The 15,925-nt window shown below is 37.6% G+C and overlaps 1 protein-coding gene across 1 annotated transcript in view; it reads left to right on the top strand.

Moving 5' to 3' along the window:
* CDH7 (cadherin 7) overlaps positions 1 to 15,925 on the top strand; it is a gene marked incomplete at both ends in the record, with an annotated part of 106,268 nt that overhangs the window by 41,286 nt on the left and 49,057 nt on the right. The window contains 3 exons of the mRNA XM_084252067.1: positions 2,254 to 2,548; positions 5,934 to 6,053; positions 13,269 to 13,436. Of these exons, the coding sequence (XP_084108193.1) occupies positions 2,254 to 2,548; positions 5,934 to 6,053; positions 13,269 to 13,436 (583 nt within the window). The remainder of the gene's footprint in view (positions 1 to 2,253; positions 2,549 to 5,933; positions 6,054 to 13,268; positions 13,437 to 15,925) is intronic.

A 15,925-nucleotide genomic window follows, 5' to 3' on the forward strand; every position in this document is an offset into this window, starting at 1 on the left:
CAGGATCCCATTGTAGGAGCAGAGGTTGCCCTTTTACCAGTGTTGCCACAGAAAGCTGATTGTGCAACCTAGGGCAAAGTGAGGAGCTTTTCTCTACTTCAATTTCCTTATCTGTTACTAGGGCCAATAAAGTCACTCATGAGCATGGAGAGAACAGTAAGAACAGGGCCAAGCCATAGAATCGCTCAATAGCCCTAATAATAATCAGCTTTCTTCCTTTTTAAGTTCGAGGGAGATAGAGATGTAATTATTATCCTCAGGAGGTTTCAGGAGACTATGTAATTCACCATATTCCACAACACAGTTTCTCTGTATTGGATAAGCACATGCCCGTTGTAAGAAGAACAAGGAGGAACAACCTCCGCATAATTGGTGTTGCTGATTATCAACTCAAAGGTGATCTTTGCAGACTCCACCTTCTGACTCTGGAGTGGAGCCTCCTGGGAGCTAGGGGGTGGAGCAGAGCTGCCATGTTGACCTTAAAAAAGAGATGGCTCACAGGTGTGACTGGCCTCTCTTTAGCTTTCCCCTTGCACCATGATCTCTGCACAGCTGGTGCTCTCTGCTCTGGGGCTTCACAGCATCTGGCCACAGGAAGGCCAACACATCATTTCCTTCTCTCTCAACTCTCCCTTTTCTCACTTCCTATATAAATAATTCCTTTTAAATCTTTCTTCAATTTTCATTTTTACTTGTCTCTGTGTATCTTGCATCCTTAAGTATGTGGGTGAGGACTCATGATCCAGGTCTTTCCCGTTCTCCCAGGCTTGACCCTTAATAGGCTGGCAACCCCTAGCTAGTTCTCTGCTGAGCAAATCTAAATTATGACTGGTGCCAGAATTTCATCTTTTTGCATTACAGAAACTAAAGGATAAATCGGGTATTTAAGTATTTGAAACAAAGTTGAGACACAGCTGGTAGAGTGCAGTGGAGGAATCACCTGCGCAATCCATGGACAAGGGCAGCCCCCTCAGCTGCCACCAGGGAGGGCTGACTGGGCGGGGAGCATGCGCCTTCTTAAGTAGCTTTCTGTGTTTTATATTTTTAGCACTCTGTCTTTTAAAGAATGCAAATGTAGTTCTGTGGGGCAGAGAAAAGCCTTGTTATTTGGTAAATTGGGCTTCCACTTTCGTATTCATCAAAGCCCAGAATGATGGTGGTTATAGGGGATGAAAGATTGTTGAAATGATAGATTGAGTACTGTATTTCTTAGGTTATGAAGTTCAGGAAAATGTGTAATTATTTCTGGGTTTCCTAAGGTTCCTCTGTTCCACATAATCTGACATACAACGGGACAGTTCCAGATATGGAATGCAAATCAGTAGGTGCTGGCCTGGCTGCTGGTGCCGGGGTTAATCATGCAAATCTAATGCAGCGCTTGGTATTTCAAGAAAGGTTTTAGTTGAAGTCTCAGGCACATATTGATTTAAAATTCCTATTTCAGAAAGCAGTGCAATTTTTTTTTAACTTCAAAATTTAAAATATAGAATGGGCTTTGGAGACTGATTTAGTAACTGGACAGCCATCCATACTTGTTCATCATGGAAAGCACTCTTGCTTTTCCCAAGGTGCAAACCCACATGATTCCTGTGTTTAATTTCATAAGTTAATTTACACTAATTCATGCACCTGAATCTCAACCCTCTGCGCCTGGTGCAGTTTTGCCTGGTGAATAGAGACTACATACTAGGAACCTGGATGGGGTGATTATGGTTTATTTAGAAGGGATTTATACAGTTCTAGAGGTTAAAGGTGTCCTTAAGACCCCCTGGTTTAGGGGGACTGGTGGTGGAGGTGGGAGAGTTGGGCACCCTCAAAAAGGTGGTGATTTCTAAGCACATTACATAATAGATCTAAATCTACTAATATTCTGTAGTCAGTTACTTTGCTTAGAATAAAAGCAAATCACCCCATTATACTTGTTTACTGGAAGTCTGCTCTGTTCCAAGAAGATGCCTGAAACTGCCAAGGACAAACCAAATCAATCTATTACCCCCCAAAGTTCCTATCCTGGGGGCGTGATGTGCCATACCTCTGGCAGTGAGAATGTTTACAGGAAGAAATGGACTTGTCTTGCTCACAATGCGAGCAGACCTGTTTCTCTCAGCCTCCTGCTGTGCCCAAGCATCAGCTTATCTTTCCAAGAACAATAAGTCTCATGTTCTGCTGCCTGACACGAGAATTATTTTTACATCTCTCCATATCGCTGACTCACTCGTAAGCTAATCTCATCTCACATGAATTTTTCACCAGCTTCACTCTGATGTTGATAAAGGAGATGGCTCCATCAAATACATCCTGTCAGGCGAAGGGGCGAGTTCCATCTTCATCATCGACGAGAACACGGGAGACATCCATGCCACCAAGAGGCTGGACCGCGAGGAGCAGGCCTACTACACGCTGCGTGCCCAGGCGCTGGACCGGCTCACCAACAAGCCCGTGGAGCCCGAGTCTGAGTTCGTCATCAAGATCCAGGACATCAATGACAATGAGCCCAAGTTCCTGGATGGCCCGTACACCGCAGGGGTTCCCGAAATGTCTCCTGTGGGTGAGTACAGCGCAGGCCGCCTTGGCTGTGGCTGCTAGGAGGGGCTCGAATTCACAATCCGGTGGTGAAAAGTTCTCAGGCAATAGAAACACTACATGAGGGTTTGCATAGCAATGGGCAGACAGGACGAGGGGAATAGAGGAGACGTGATCTCTCCCAGCACCCAGCACCTCTCATTCAACCTGCCATTTTATTTCTATGCAATTAGGCGATTCCTCCTTATACACAACTGTCTTTTGATATTAACTCAGTGACCTGAATTAGTGTCAAGTACATGCCGAAGGCATTTGAAATCACTTTCTAAAATGTTCTGCACCTATGGAGTCACTCATGTAACAGAAGTAGCTCACATGTGCATGGAGTTTGCTATTTCATACTGGATTGTAGATTAATGCCAATCACACAAATATGCAATCTGGAGCCATTCTGCCAAAGATGTCAAAATCATGGGATATTTCGTAGGTCTTACACTCCCTTTTCACGTTAATATTTACATTTTTAGAAAATGATTAAATAACACCTACGGAGTTTTGAAAGAATCCTTCCAGGTGCAGCCCTGTGATGATCTTTCTCCTGAGATGAGAATAATTATCCTCTATTTTCTGTTTTCTGCCTCTCTCTGGTCGAGGTCTTAGGCAGGCTGTCGGAGGTGGCCAGGCTAATATGTGAGTCAGCAGGTGTCTTTGCTTGCAGAGAATGTGCCTGAACCCACAAATGTCCATCCTCATGCCACCACTGATCTTTTTATGATTTTTCCAGAAACTCAAATGCATGGACCATGTATATACTAAGTTTATAATAATGGTAAATGGTGCTCATTTGAGGTATATAAATGAATAATGAAGACTTATTCAAAGATCTTTTGACATTGCCACATTGTTGGAAAAATAGAAAGTAAAGTATTTCAAGTTTATACTTTGGTTAAATAACATAAATTTTAATTGAAGGGATTCAGGTATGCCTAGGGTCATTTTCAGCCATTAAGTAATTTTAAGTATGAAAGATCTTAGAAAACAATAAAAAATTAAGGGGTTAGAGTAGATACCAATTTATTTATTCTTGTTTTTAAGGAAGTTTATTTCACAGAAGGAAGTTTATTTAAAATGATGATTGGACTTGTATTTTTAACATCTGAAAAATTTCCTTTGGGGTGGAGCTTTTCTTTAAATCCGGGTCATTTCCTGCATCCCACCATCCAGTCACTCTTTGCTGTGCTGGACACAAAGGCATCTCAGTTGGTGACTTTGTCTTCTATAAGAAGAAAGGGGGAAATTATTTGGGGTGTCATGGTTCTTGCTGTTCAAGAAACTCAAATGAGCCAGAGGTGAGGTGCTTGTGGAAAGAAAGGCTTCTCTTTTGGGGGGTGAGGGGCAGGTGACAACATCTGTCTCTAGGAAGCCTGCTCTGAGCATTTTCTTGATCAAATAGGATCCTATTTTCTCCACACTGCCAGACCTCAGAGGGCTTCCTGCTGTTGCAGCTCAACGAAAGCAACAGCCAAGACAGCAAAATCAACATTTTGAATTTATTAGAGAAATGAGTAGGCACTCCCCCCTCCAATCTACTGATTGTAATGCTTACAAAAACAAAAATGTTTGAGGTATGTTTGAACAATTCAACTCCATGAGTCTCGTGGCTCTTTGGGTATCTTTCATTGGCTTGCAAGGTTCTTCCTTCCCCCATTGAATGTTGCTATGGAAATTCCATAATGTGAACTCCCTGTTTAGGAGGCAGAGTTTTACACTGTCACTTGGGTTTCCATGACGCCAGATTGCATATGGGTGTGGCTCTTATCAAATTGCGTGTGACGTGCACGTGTGAGCTCTAGCAGTTATTTGATGATGCTATAGGGGCAGAACTTTTTAGAAAATGCTTTCAGATATCCTCAGGATGTACTTAACACTAATTCAGATGGCTGGGTTAATATCCAAATTCAACCTAAGAACAAGGAATAAAGTGTGTTACATGGATTTATAGTGAGTCATAGTTTATCAAGGTTTTTAATTCTACCCAAAGAGTTTTAATGGCCTCTAAGAGTCGGCTATATGCAAGCTTTCAGTGTTGATTATTTAGGACTGTTTCTTTCACTGGATGCTAACTGTAAGATTTAAAACATCCTAATAGGCCCCTAGGATGGTTTATTCATTGCCAAGAGACCATAAATAACCATGGGAAATTTAAAGCTATTTGAGAATGTGTGTTAAATTAATAAACACATCAGAAGAAAATATATGCAACCAAATTTACTGAATTTCAGTTTTCATTTCTTTAAAGTTGTTTGTATCACTAGAATAGATGCTGCTTTAAAGTGGTGCATTATAAAGAAAATAGAGATCATCAATGTCATTTAATCTAACATCTTAAAATAATCAAAATTTAATTCTTAAAATTGTTAAAAAATAGATGTCATTCACCAATTGGTTCTATTAGGCATCTGTAAGGCACAGTAATCAAAGTCTGTCGAAGGAAAGACTTAAGAATTAAAAAGGGTGCATGTATGTTAATAGCATGTTACACAGGGACAAGGACATAAAACAGACCTGGTCACATCTCCATCACTTGGACATAAATAATAAAATAGCAGATTCTGAAATATATAAACTTAGCAAGCATGAAGTATGAAGTATGATATTTTCAAGATAATACTCCAAATGGAAATAAAGAAAATAGGATACAATAAAATGCCTTCCATGTTGAATAATAGTGAAATAAAGAATCACTACAATCAATCCCATGAAATGTGGAAAAACAACTACTCATGTGATTTTTAAAGTTGTCATGCTTTTCCTCCTCGGGAGTTGGAGGGATATTGGGTTTCAAGTTTCTTTTTTTTTTTTAATCAAAAAGTAGAAACAAATAAAAAAAAAAAAACTATCATCAATGGCATAGGGTAGCCACCAAATATCAGTTGAATAATCTTTAATCAGTGAGTGAATTTTTAATTTGTCTGGATTTAATGAGCTATAACAATGAGTTCTCCTGAACAACTGGGGTGTCACGATGCTGTTACTTCTCATGCTGCCTTCTGGACAGTGATTGAGACTTAATAGAGATTACTTTTATAAAAGTGTTTTACCAGGCTCTAGTGGCTGAGTTATCTAAAGTGTCAGCACATCCCAATTCTGAGCCTACCCCCGCCCAACAAACTTCATCATTCTTAAATTTTGCCACCATGTTTTCATGTCCCTTGACTATATCTAAGGACTTTATTAACATTTATCATCTTTTGGGGTTTGTTGTATACAAAAAAAAAAATACTGTACTTATTTTGCTGTCAAGACACATGAAAAATAAATCCAGGGCAGGCTCTGTAGCATTTTATGAGTGCTTACGTTTTGTGGCAATTGGCAGTTTTTAATTCAATGGCTTTTGCATTGGCACATAGGGACCTCCGTGGTACAGGTGACAGCAACAGATGCTGATGACCCCACCTATGGCAACAGTGCCCGAGTGGTCTACAGCATCCTGCAAGGGCAGCCGTATTTCTCTGTGGAACCAAAGACAGGTAAACACTGCACTGTGACTCTCCTTGTAAAGTGATCATGGCCCACCTGGTCATTGAATTAATATTTCTTATTTTTATTCTAATTAACACTGATCATGGCCACTGTATTTGTATTGTGTTTCTCACTATGTGCAATTTTGGTAATAAGTAGTGTATTATTTATAGAGATGTTAGTATTTTTAAAGAATATTTTATAACACTTCTCATTATTCCTGCCAAAATAAAACAGAATAGTATATATTAAGCATATTTCAGCTGTTGTCTCCTGAATATTTAAGAAAGTGTTGATTCTTTAAGTTTTAGATTTTCTTTTTTGGTTTCCATAATTATTTCATGTAAGAATTACACAGAGTAGAGCTTAAATCACCAGCAGAAATCTCCTTGCCATGCAGTGGAACAGGTAGTAAGTTCAGTTTGCCCTTCCAAAAAGTTGGTTTTCTCAAGGTATAGCACATAAATATAGAAATTAGGATGATGATCTGATAAATTAAATGGTTATTTTTTAATTTAATATTTTTCTATGAGTTGCAAAATTGGTGGAAAGACTGATTTGTTGCTAGATAATTCTGTTTTGCTTTTTAGCTGAACTAGTTTAATTTATGCAAGATTATAATTTGGAGCATTGTTACGTTGCTTATAAAATAATATTTTATCTACTCTGCTCTTCTAGCTTGTGTGTAAGGAATGGGTGGGTGTGAAAATGGGTGGGTGCATGCTGTTGATTTTCTTCATCACTGTAAAAATCCAAAATTTGTCTACATAATAATTTTGTTTTTATCACGGGAAGAAGAATTCTTCAAATAACCAACTTGATGATTATGAATGTTTGTTAGTACCAATGATCCTAAATGAATATTTTCATGCCAATTATCTTGTTTTCCATATTTTAAAAATGGCAATATTAATTCATTCTCAAATCTCCACAGGGGATAAATATTTTAAATGTCTTTTGGGAACGGCAGTGGCAATGTGCATGAACAAAGGAATAAATTCAATCCTAGCTCATCATCTCATCATTCATTAGGGTTTCCTTTTCCTTTTTTAAAAAGATTTATTTATATAAGAACTGGGGTATAGGCCAGATGTGTAGGAGGGTGAGAGGACTCACCAGAGACAGAGTGGGGAACAGAACAGGCAGACTGACTGAAATACACTGTTGAGAAGAGCGGTGGGTGAGACAGGAGAGGTCTGCTGTGCCATGTGGTTATCTCCCTGACCGGCTGGGATCGAACCCACGCTACAGAGGCTGTGGGCAGCTTCACAGTGCGGCACTCAACTGCCTGCGCCACCAGGGAGGCCCATTCATTAGGGTTTTCATCGAGATTGCGTTGCATATTTTATAGCAATGTAGTGGTGGAGTTTGAAAGCCACCTGGAAGGTCTAATAGAGAAGAAAGAGTGCTGATTAAGCAGATATTGAAGGAGAAGTAAATGAAAGTATTTGATTTATGATAGGAATCCTGTGAATGTAGAAAGGATGCTTGGGGCTGGTATAATGATAGATCTGAGAAACCTGAATTCAGACACCCACCCGTTCCCTTATATATCTACGCTTTGCTGCCTAGAAAGACATTGATGAGTTTCTGACAATTTGCTCACAAATTATACACTCCTGCATTATATAACCTGCCCCAGAATAGCATGTACTAATCCCAAGACTTAAATATTTTGGTGCTACTAATGATTGGCTTGTGATTTTAGCTTTGTTAAGATAAGATAATAGGTTTTTCAAAAGCTCTGTGGCCCAAAACTGGCCAGTGGGTTCGGTCTTGGAATCACATTGTTTAGTTCTTCAAACTTGAGTTTCAGAATCTCAAGGGCTGTATTACAGAAGGGGGAGAAAGTTTACTTTAATTTTATTTTGTTTTTAAGGACATCATCATGGTGATCATTGGAACTTCTCCTTATCTATTCATTAGTGAAGAATTATTCTGGGAATATTTGTCCTCTGCTAATTCCTACTGGGTAGAATGCCTATTTGGCAATAATAATAATGATAATAATAATAATAATAAATAGTAGTAGTAGTAGTAGTTTTCTGACAAAATAGAAAAATTTCAGTCCTTAAGGACAGAGAGAGCTATAAATCAAGTTTAACTTAGTCTTCCTAACTGGCTGCCAGTATGATTCTTATCAGTGTGAGAAATAACATTATTTCCTCATCTCCACATAGAAGGGTTTTGAGAAGAAAGCAAAACTTGTATTTTTTTTAAAGATTTATTTATTTGTTTGTTTGTTTATTTATTTATTTATTTATTTATTTATACAAGCAATGGATACAGTCAGAAACGCGGGAGGGTGAGAGAATTCATCAGAGCCAGAGCGGGGAACAGAACAGGCAAACCGACGAAATACACTGCTGAGGGGAGCAGCGGGCACAGCAGGAGAGGTCTGCACAACATGTGGGACCCTTGCCAGAGGCCGGGGATCGAACCAGAGCTGCAGAGGCTGCAGGCAGCTTCGCAGCCCAGCGCTCAACCGCTGCGCCACCAGGGGAGGCCCAAGAAAGCAAAACTTTAGACAGGAAAATGACTGAAAATATTCTAAATCAAGATGTAAAAATAGGTCCATGAAACCACTGCCAGGTTTATTTCTTTCAGTTTGTCTAACTTTCTTTTAAAAATGAATTGTAACATTATATTAATATCATTAGTACGATCAGTAATAATCACTATTTCTTAATCATATGTCATTAACCTAGCACATATTTTATCTGTGCTCTACTAAAAGTCCAATGACCAGAAGTGGATTGTATTTTCTACCTTAATGTTTTCCATCCACCATACTAGAATGTGAGTGTCTGAGAAAACCCACGTTGACAAGCAGAGAGCGTGGGAAAGACTGCAAAGAGAATGCATTAACAGGACTGCAGGGGTTCCTGTCAGCTGTCTTCATAAGGTCCGTAAACTTAGTGGGGATCTGAGGATTATTCTAAGGTATTCCCCTATCCCACAACCTTCAAGCAAACATCCCATTTCTCTATCTATTAGTGATATGGCCGGCCTGGATACTAATTTGCTGGTCAAAATAAAAATGCAGGCCCCTTTTGAAGTCAGTATGAGTTCAAGGTCACATCAGCTGACCAAGAAACCAAGCACCAGGCCAGGAGCCTTGAAGCTGGTCTAGAAAAGGAGTTGAGAGTTAAGCACCACTTGTCATTCAGGAGGTTTTGGGGTTTTGTTATGTTCATGGTGCTAACTTCGGTTAGCAAAATTGTATATGATTTAGGGGTATAGATTCACACCTCTTGAAATATGTTATCATGCCGCGACTAGCCCAAAGCCCCAATAATCCTCTACCACAGCCCATTGTACCCCCTCCTACTGGTCCTCCCTAGTTCTCCTACTCCCCTTAGTGGTATCCATCTTGCATTCAGATTTCAGGGCTTTGCTTGGGTTTATTCTTGTCTGTTCTTTCTCAAACATAAAAGATGTGAGTACATAGTACCATGTGTTATATGCATACTCGTCACATCATAATTTTATGTGAATAATACGGTTATGACAAACCCCCTCCACAGTATGTCCTTATAGTAGCTTCATTCTGTGGCTTGGCTGAAGGTGCAAAAGCACTCACCCCATGTTGGGGCTGACGAAGGGTGTCCCCTGGTGAGTTAGCAGACGCAATTCCTCCATTCTTTGATGCTAGTTCTGGAATTCTTTGATGAAGTTTCCAACTAATTATTATCATTGACTTTGCTCCATTTTTAGGGTTCTGTATGCTTCACTATTAGTTAGACAAACCAAATAACATAAGATACAGATGCTAAATTTCAAAACATATACAAACTTACAAGAGAGTGATTCACCTCATATGACTAAGGTATATGGAGCCACACCAAATAAATGTCCCCAGCCTCCGGCTACCTGGGTCATGCTGTTGCCTAGATTCTTGACATTATTCCAAAGCTTGAGTGTGCAGCTTGCCGGCCCCAGTAGTGGCTTGGTTCCCTAAATGGGGTTGATGTCAGAAATGGCTCTTACCTGTTAATGTAGTTCACATAAAAATCTTAAAAAGGGTTGTGTAGTAACAGACTGCTTTAAAAAAATCAGTTATCTCATTGCAAATAATCTGATTGAAAAGAAGAGATATTAATGTTTTGGAAAGAGAAAACATCAGCAAAACTAATAGCTTTGATGTTAAAAAAATAATTATATATGTCATCAATGAGTGGTAGGGCATTAGAGAATCACCTGTAAGTTTATTATCAGACTAAAAACATGCAGGCGGTTGTTGGGCAGAGGCATGATCAAATTATGCTTCAGAGGCATGTGGATTATAAACAAATGAAAAGTTCTGGGTTACTAGGTCAGATGAAAAATTATTACTCAAATGCCTAAAACCTGAGTCAGTTTCTTTTCTGAAGCTATTAAGGATATATCTTTCTCATAGTAAGCAGCTAAAATTGATTATTTAAATGAAATAATATCTTCCATGAGACGCTCACAGAATTAGGGATCTGTTTAGACAAGACTAGTTTTTATCACTTCAGACACTGCGTTAGCAGTTTGTTCTGTGTGTGTGTGTGTTGTGTGTGTCTAGTAACATATAGCAAAATGCAAATCAAATACAGTGTTTGAGAATTCTTTTCCAAATGTCAACAGTTTATAAAAATAAAAAGCTAACAGAAGCCATGCAACCAAAAATCTATTACTTCTGAATGTCCTTATTTGAAATCAGTTTTCTCCCAATTATTCCATTCTTGTCAAAAATATGGTTAATATTTGAGGCGATTGGAAATTACCTCTGCCACCTGCATTACTTTGCAAACTTTGTTATGATTTTTGCTTTGGAAAGAGTTATTTATAGGGTCGTTGTAGAGAGACATTAGAGGTGTAAAAATATGAGTAACTATTTTCTTTGCCAGTAAATGCTGTATTTCCTTTCAAAAATTATGCCACTAAGCAAAACCACAAAAGGATGAGGCTGCAGTGTTCTGGAACCCTCTCTATGATAATAAATGTGCAAGGTTAAAAACTCCTATTGATATTGGATGGAAAAGTAACTATTAAAACTGCACCAGTAGGAACTTTTTCTAAAAATAACTCATTAATATTTTGTGATCTAGATGAAACACTCTTATTGGCTTAATATTCAAGACAGCAAATACTCAATTACAAAAGAGGGTTAAAATACATAAAAGGTGACTAACATTAAAACAAGGAAAGATGGAGGTATATGTCTTAGACTGGACAGATAAAATTTTTTTATGCTTGGTAACAGTGAGTATTTGGAGGTCAGTCATTTTTTGTTTATTAGAGCTCACAGAAGTATTGAAAAACATGAAATATTCATAGAACCATTATACCTCTAAGAAGAATATGTATCATACACTTATCCACTGAAACAAATGCATATATGACTATGTTCCTTTTGATTTTCATTGTGCTGTTTCAAAGATTCATTATAAGCAGTGTGTAGATAAATGAACTCCTCCGGTGGGGGAGTTGAAGTAGACTTGAATTAATGTGATTGTAGTGTGCCCAATTACTGTATTAGAATTAGTGATTAATGTTGATAAAAATGGACCCCCAAAATATAATTTAAACGCTTAAAATATTAAAGTGTGGTTGAGATGTGTCCGTGTTTCATAGTTGATTCTAGAACCTGAACTAAAACAGGGTTCAGTGAACAAGAGAGTTAAATATAACTTGGAATCTTTAAACAGTAATCGCTAAATCATTCTCAAAATTTTGACAAGCTTTTCTCATCTGTCTCCACCCACCCAGGACAGTTACCAAACTAGACTATTGGGACATGCAGGGCAGGCCTCCTGTGGTGTAGCTTTACAACACACAGACCACTATTTCACATGCCTGTGACAGGCCAGCCTTTGAAAAATTTTCATTGGCTGCTTAAAAATGTTTTTGCAATTTTGAAGGATATCAGATACTTTTACACTGAATGTGAGGAAAGGGTATGTTTAGCCCACTTTGTCAGCAGTTATTTTCCTCACAAAGAGCCATCCTTTATGGAAGAACTCCGCTTGTCCCCAAGAAGGTTGTGACATCGGTCTTCCTTAGGTCTGAATTAGCTAAGATTTACAATCTGACATCACCCTAAAAGTTAGAATTTATTTAATAAGGTGGATTATATATTTTTCAAGGTAAGTTAATAAATTTAATGGCCTTAGGTGGAGAGGTGAAACATTGGTTTTGCTGGAAAAGACAAAAGTGCAAGAAAGGGTGAGGTAGGATTCTAGACTTCTGTTACTGCAGGTGGCATCCCATGCCGAGTCTCAGGGTCTATGTTGATCGGTATTAACTAAGTAGCTTTTCACTACTGAGTATATAATCTTACATATTTATTTCACTTTGCATATTTATGGTATAGCAGTTAAAATTTCAAATTAGATACTATTAACTAGCATTGACAGTGATTAATTAGTTCTATAATGATTAATTAGTTCTATAAAACAACTAATTCACTTCAATAATAACTATTGAATTGTTTCTCATCAAAACATGTTCTGAAGTCAATTTCTCATATAGCTGAAGTCTCAAGGCTATTGCTATTAACTGCAATTAAATAGAAACTCACAGCACTGATACTTTTAATGTGGCTGGTTTCCATGAGCATGGTCTTTTCACCTTTCATACTTTTCCTCAATCACAAGAGATAGCATCAGCTATGGTCTCCAGCATCTTCGCTGCTGATTGAAATGGAATTTTGCTTATTAAACATAGATCACCTTCATCCTTTTCTTTGTAGAATGTTTCTGCTCTCTTCTCTGTAGAGAGGCAGAGTAGGTACCATTGCTGAACTGTTTAGGGCATGTTCATGTCACCAGGAATTAAGTTGTTGGAGAAGGTGAAAGAGAAGTAAAGGAGATTCATTGTCACGTACTTGTACCAATAACTGGCCTATTATTCTAGGATAAGGTGGAACATTTTATAAGGATAAGGTGAAACATTTTCTAGGTTGGTATTTTGTGAACCTTATTTCCATAAAACTTAAAGATAATCCTCTGTATCCAACACCAAAGGACCCTGCTCTTCCATATTATAGCATTTTCTATAATATGCAATAATATTATAATTATCATATATAACTGGCATGTCCCTTCGGTCTTTAATATGCATTAAAATCATTAAAGATGAACCAAACAAAACTACAAAAGACAACTCAAGAACAGCTTGCTACCTATATCAATATTCTATGTTGGTAGAAATGTAGTGATTCATGATGCATTTTACTGGGATTTGAAATTTTACAGGAGTCATCAAGACCGCCCTTCCAAACATGGATAGAGAGGCTAAAGACCAGTATTTGCTTGTTATTCAGGCAAAGGATATGGTTGGTCAAAATGGAGGACTCTCAGGAACTACTTCGGTCACCGTGACCCTAACTGATGTCAATGATAACCCACCTCGCTTTCCTCGAAGTAAGTGATTTTCTTAAAAGTTGCAAGTGCTTTAGCTTTCCTTGCCAGTCTAAAAACATATCTTTAAAAAGGAATGTTTTGTGCATATAGCTCTCAAACAGATAATTCTATTATATTCTTCCAAAATTTTGTTTTATCCAAGGCATGATTTTAATTCAGAAAAGTGGAATAATTGAACATGAATAGAAGCGATCATATACTTGTATGGCTTCTATCATAAGTATAATGTGGCTTTGCTTCTGTTCACATTTGGATAGAAAATTATTAAGTGTGTTTACGCATCAAATGTGTTATTCCAACTTCCTCTTTATATGTCCTGTAAGTTACAAATTTGTTGGCAATTAATAAAATTCAGATACAATTCATGAATTCTATACACTAAAAATATGCTTTATTTTTAAAGCTCAAAATAGAAGTGTGCTGGAGTTTTCAATTTTTATTCCACACTTCTTTTTTAACCAATTTTCATGCACATTGGACATTCCTTTAGCAATTTTACTTCTTCCTTGTGCAAACACTCAGCGTTTCAAAAGAAATCAATCCAAAGAACCATGAAAGAGCAAGCCCTGAATTTAGTTTCTTTGACCAAAGTGACTTTTGACTTAACCAAGAAAAAGGAAAAACAATTCTCGAAGGAGAGGTGCCTGATTGTAAAAAGCATTTCATATTATTCTCTTTCAGGTGTCTTTTTTTGTTTCCAGTAAGCGTATGTGATATTTCCTTAAAATACTCAAGAAAATAAGGAAATTGCCCTTGTAAGCTCCATTACAAAAACATCTTTAGAAACAAAGAATGTTGATCAAGGAAACTTTCTCACAGATATGAATGTCACTGTATTTCCCTTCAAATACTGCTTTAGATGTTTCATTTTCATTTTGCATACATGTAATATTTATATTATTTTGCAAAACACATTTTAATATACATCCTGGAAAAATAAAAATTACTCTAGGTAGTAATTAAAAAACCCATTCTTTTTTTGTTTTTAAGATTTATTTTATTTATACAAGACCCGGGGTACAGGCCAGATGCACAGGAGGATGGGAGGATTCACCAGAGACAGAGCGGGGAACAGAACAGGCAGACTGACAAAATACACTGCTGAGGGGAGTAGCAGGTGAGGCAGGAGAGGTCTGCTCACCATTTGGGTTGCTCTGAGGCTGGTGGGGATCAAACAGGCACTGCGGAGGCTGCGGACACCTTCACAGCGCTATGCTCACCGCCTTCGCCATCAGGGAGACCCCCAAAAGACCCATTCTTAATTGTGCTCTTGATGGCTTGTAGTAGGGGAGGAGAGTAGGGTTGTGAGTAAACAACAGTACAATAATGCAACTGTCTTGGACTCATGATTATATTAACCATTTCTCTTTAAACCTAAGAGTGGTTAAGACACAGAATTTTTGTGTTTTCACTTCCTAAAATTTGATAAGACAGAGTTTAGGTTTTCTAACTCATTAGCTACTCTCCCTCTTACTAAATGAGGGAGGCTAAGAATAGGTCACTAGGGTTGCAGTTTTCTAGAATTTTCTCTGCCATCTAACTACTATTTTAATATTGACATTTTTAGATTGTACTAAGACATGTGAGAGAGGTCACTCAGAGTGATAAGGACATGTGATCATTGTTTTAAAAAATCATCATGCACAAAATTTAGAACATGGAAAAGAGCAACAAGCAATTCTAGCAATCCTCAGCCGAAATGTATTACCTTCAGATGCGTACAATTTCCTTCATATTCCTCTTAGTAATGGGTGCATTTTGACTTCATAAGAAAGTGGCAATGTACCACATTTAACAACCAAAAGGAAATGGAATAGGGTGGAAGAAGCAGGGAAAGGTAGAAGATCAGAGAAGTGTGGAGAGGGCATATAATGTTCTGAGGCACTTCCTTCTTTCAAAGGGATGGATGATTCATGTGTTTCATCTGCTTTCCAAACTGGTTTTTTTTGGGTTTTTTTTTTTGTTTTGTTTTTTGTTTTTTTTTAGTTGAGGGAATGTTGAAACATTTTCATAAAAGACAGGTGAGTAAAAATGTCTTTCATTTTTTTTTTTGTTTTTGCTCTATACCATTGTATCCCAAATAAGTTTTACATCTCCCCCACATGAATCGTTACTCTGTTTGGGAAATTTGTAAGCTAATAGAAGAGTAATGTTGCTTTCATAAACTTCCCTGTCCAACATCCTGAACTTTTTAGTTATTAAAAAATACTTTGTTGAAAAACAAACTAGTATTTAAACTCTAGCATTAAATAATCAGGATTATTTGGGTTTATATTTGCTTGCTTGAAGTCTAAGCTATACTATTTTATTTTTTAATTTTCATAGCATATATTTATGTATTTTTGGCCAATGACTATTAATGCCAATTACAATTATTTTAATTTTTTTAATTGTTAAAATTTGCATGCTGTTCACTACCAGGAATACAAGGATGGAGACTATACACTTGCCTGTCTTCACATCATCTGTTCCCGTTTCACCTGTTGGTT

This window comes from Talpa europaea, assembly GCF_964194135.1.
Source record: "Talpa europaea genome assembly, chromosome: 13".
Taxonomy (NCBI): domain Eukaryota; kingdom Metazoa; phylum Chordata; class Mammalia; order Eulipotyphla; family Talpidae; genus Talpa; species Talpa europaea.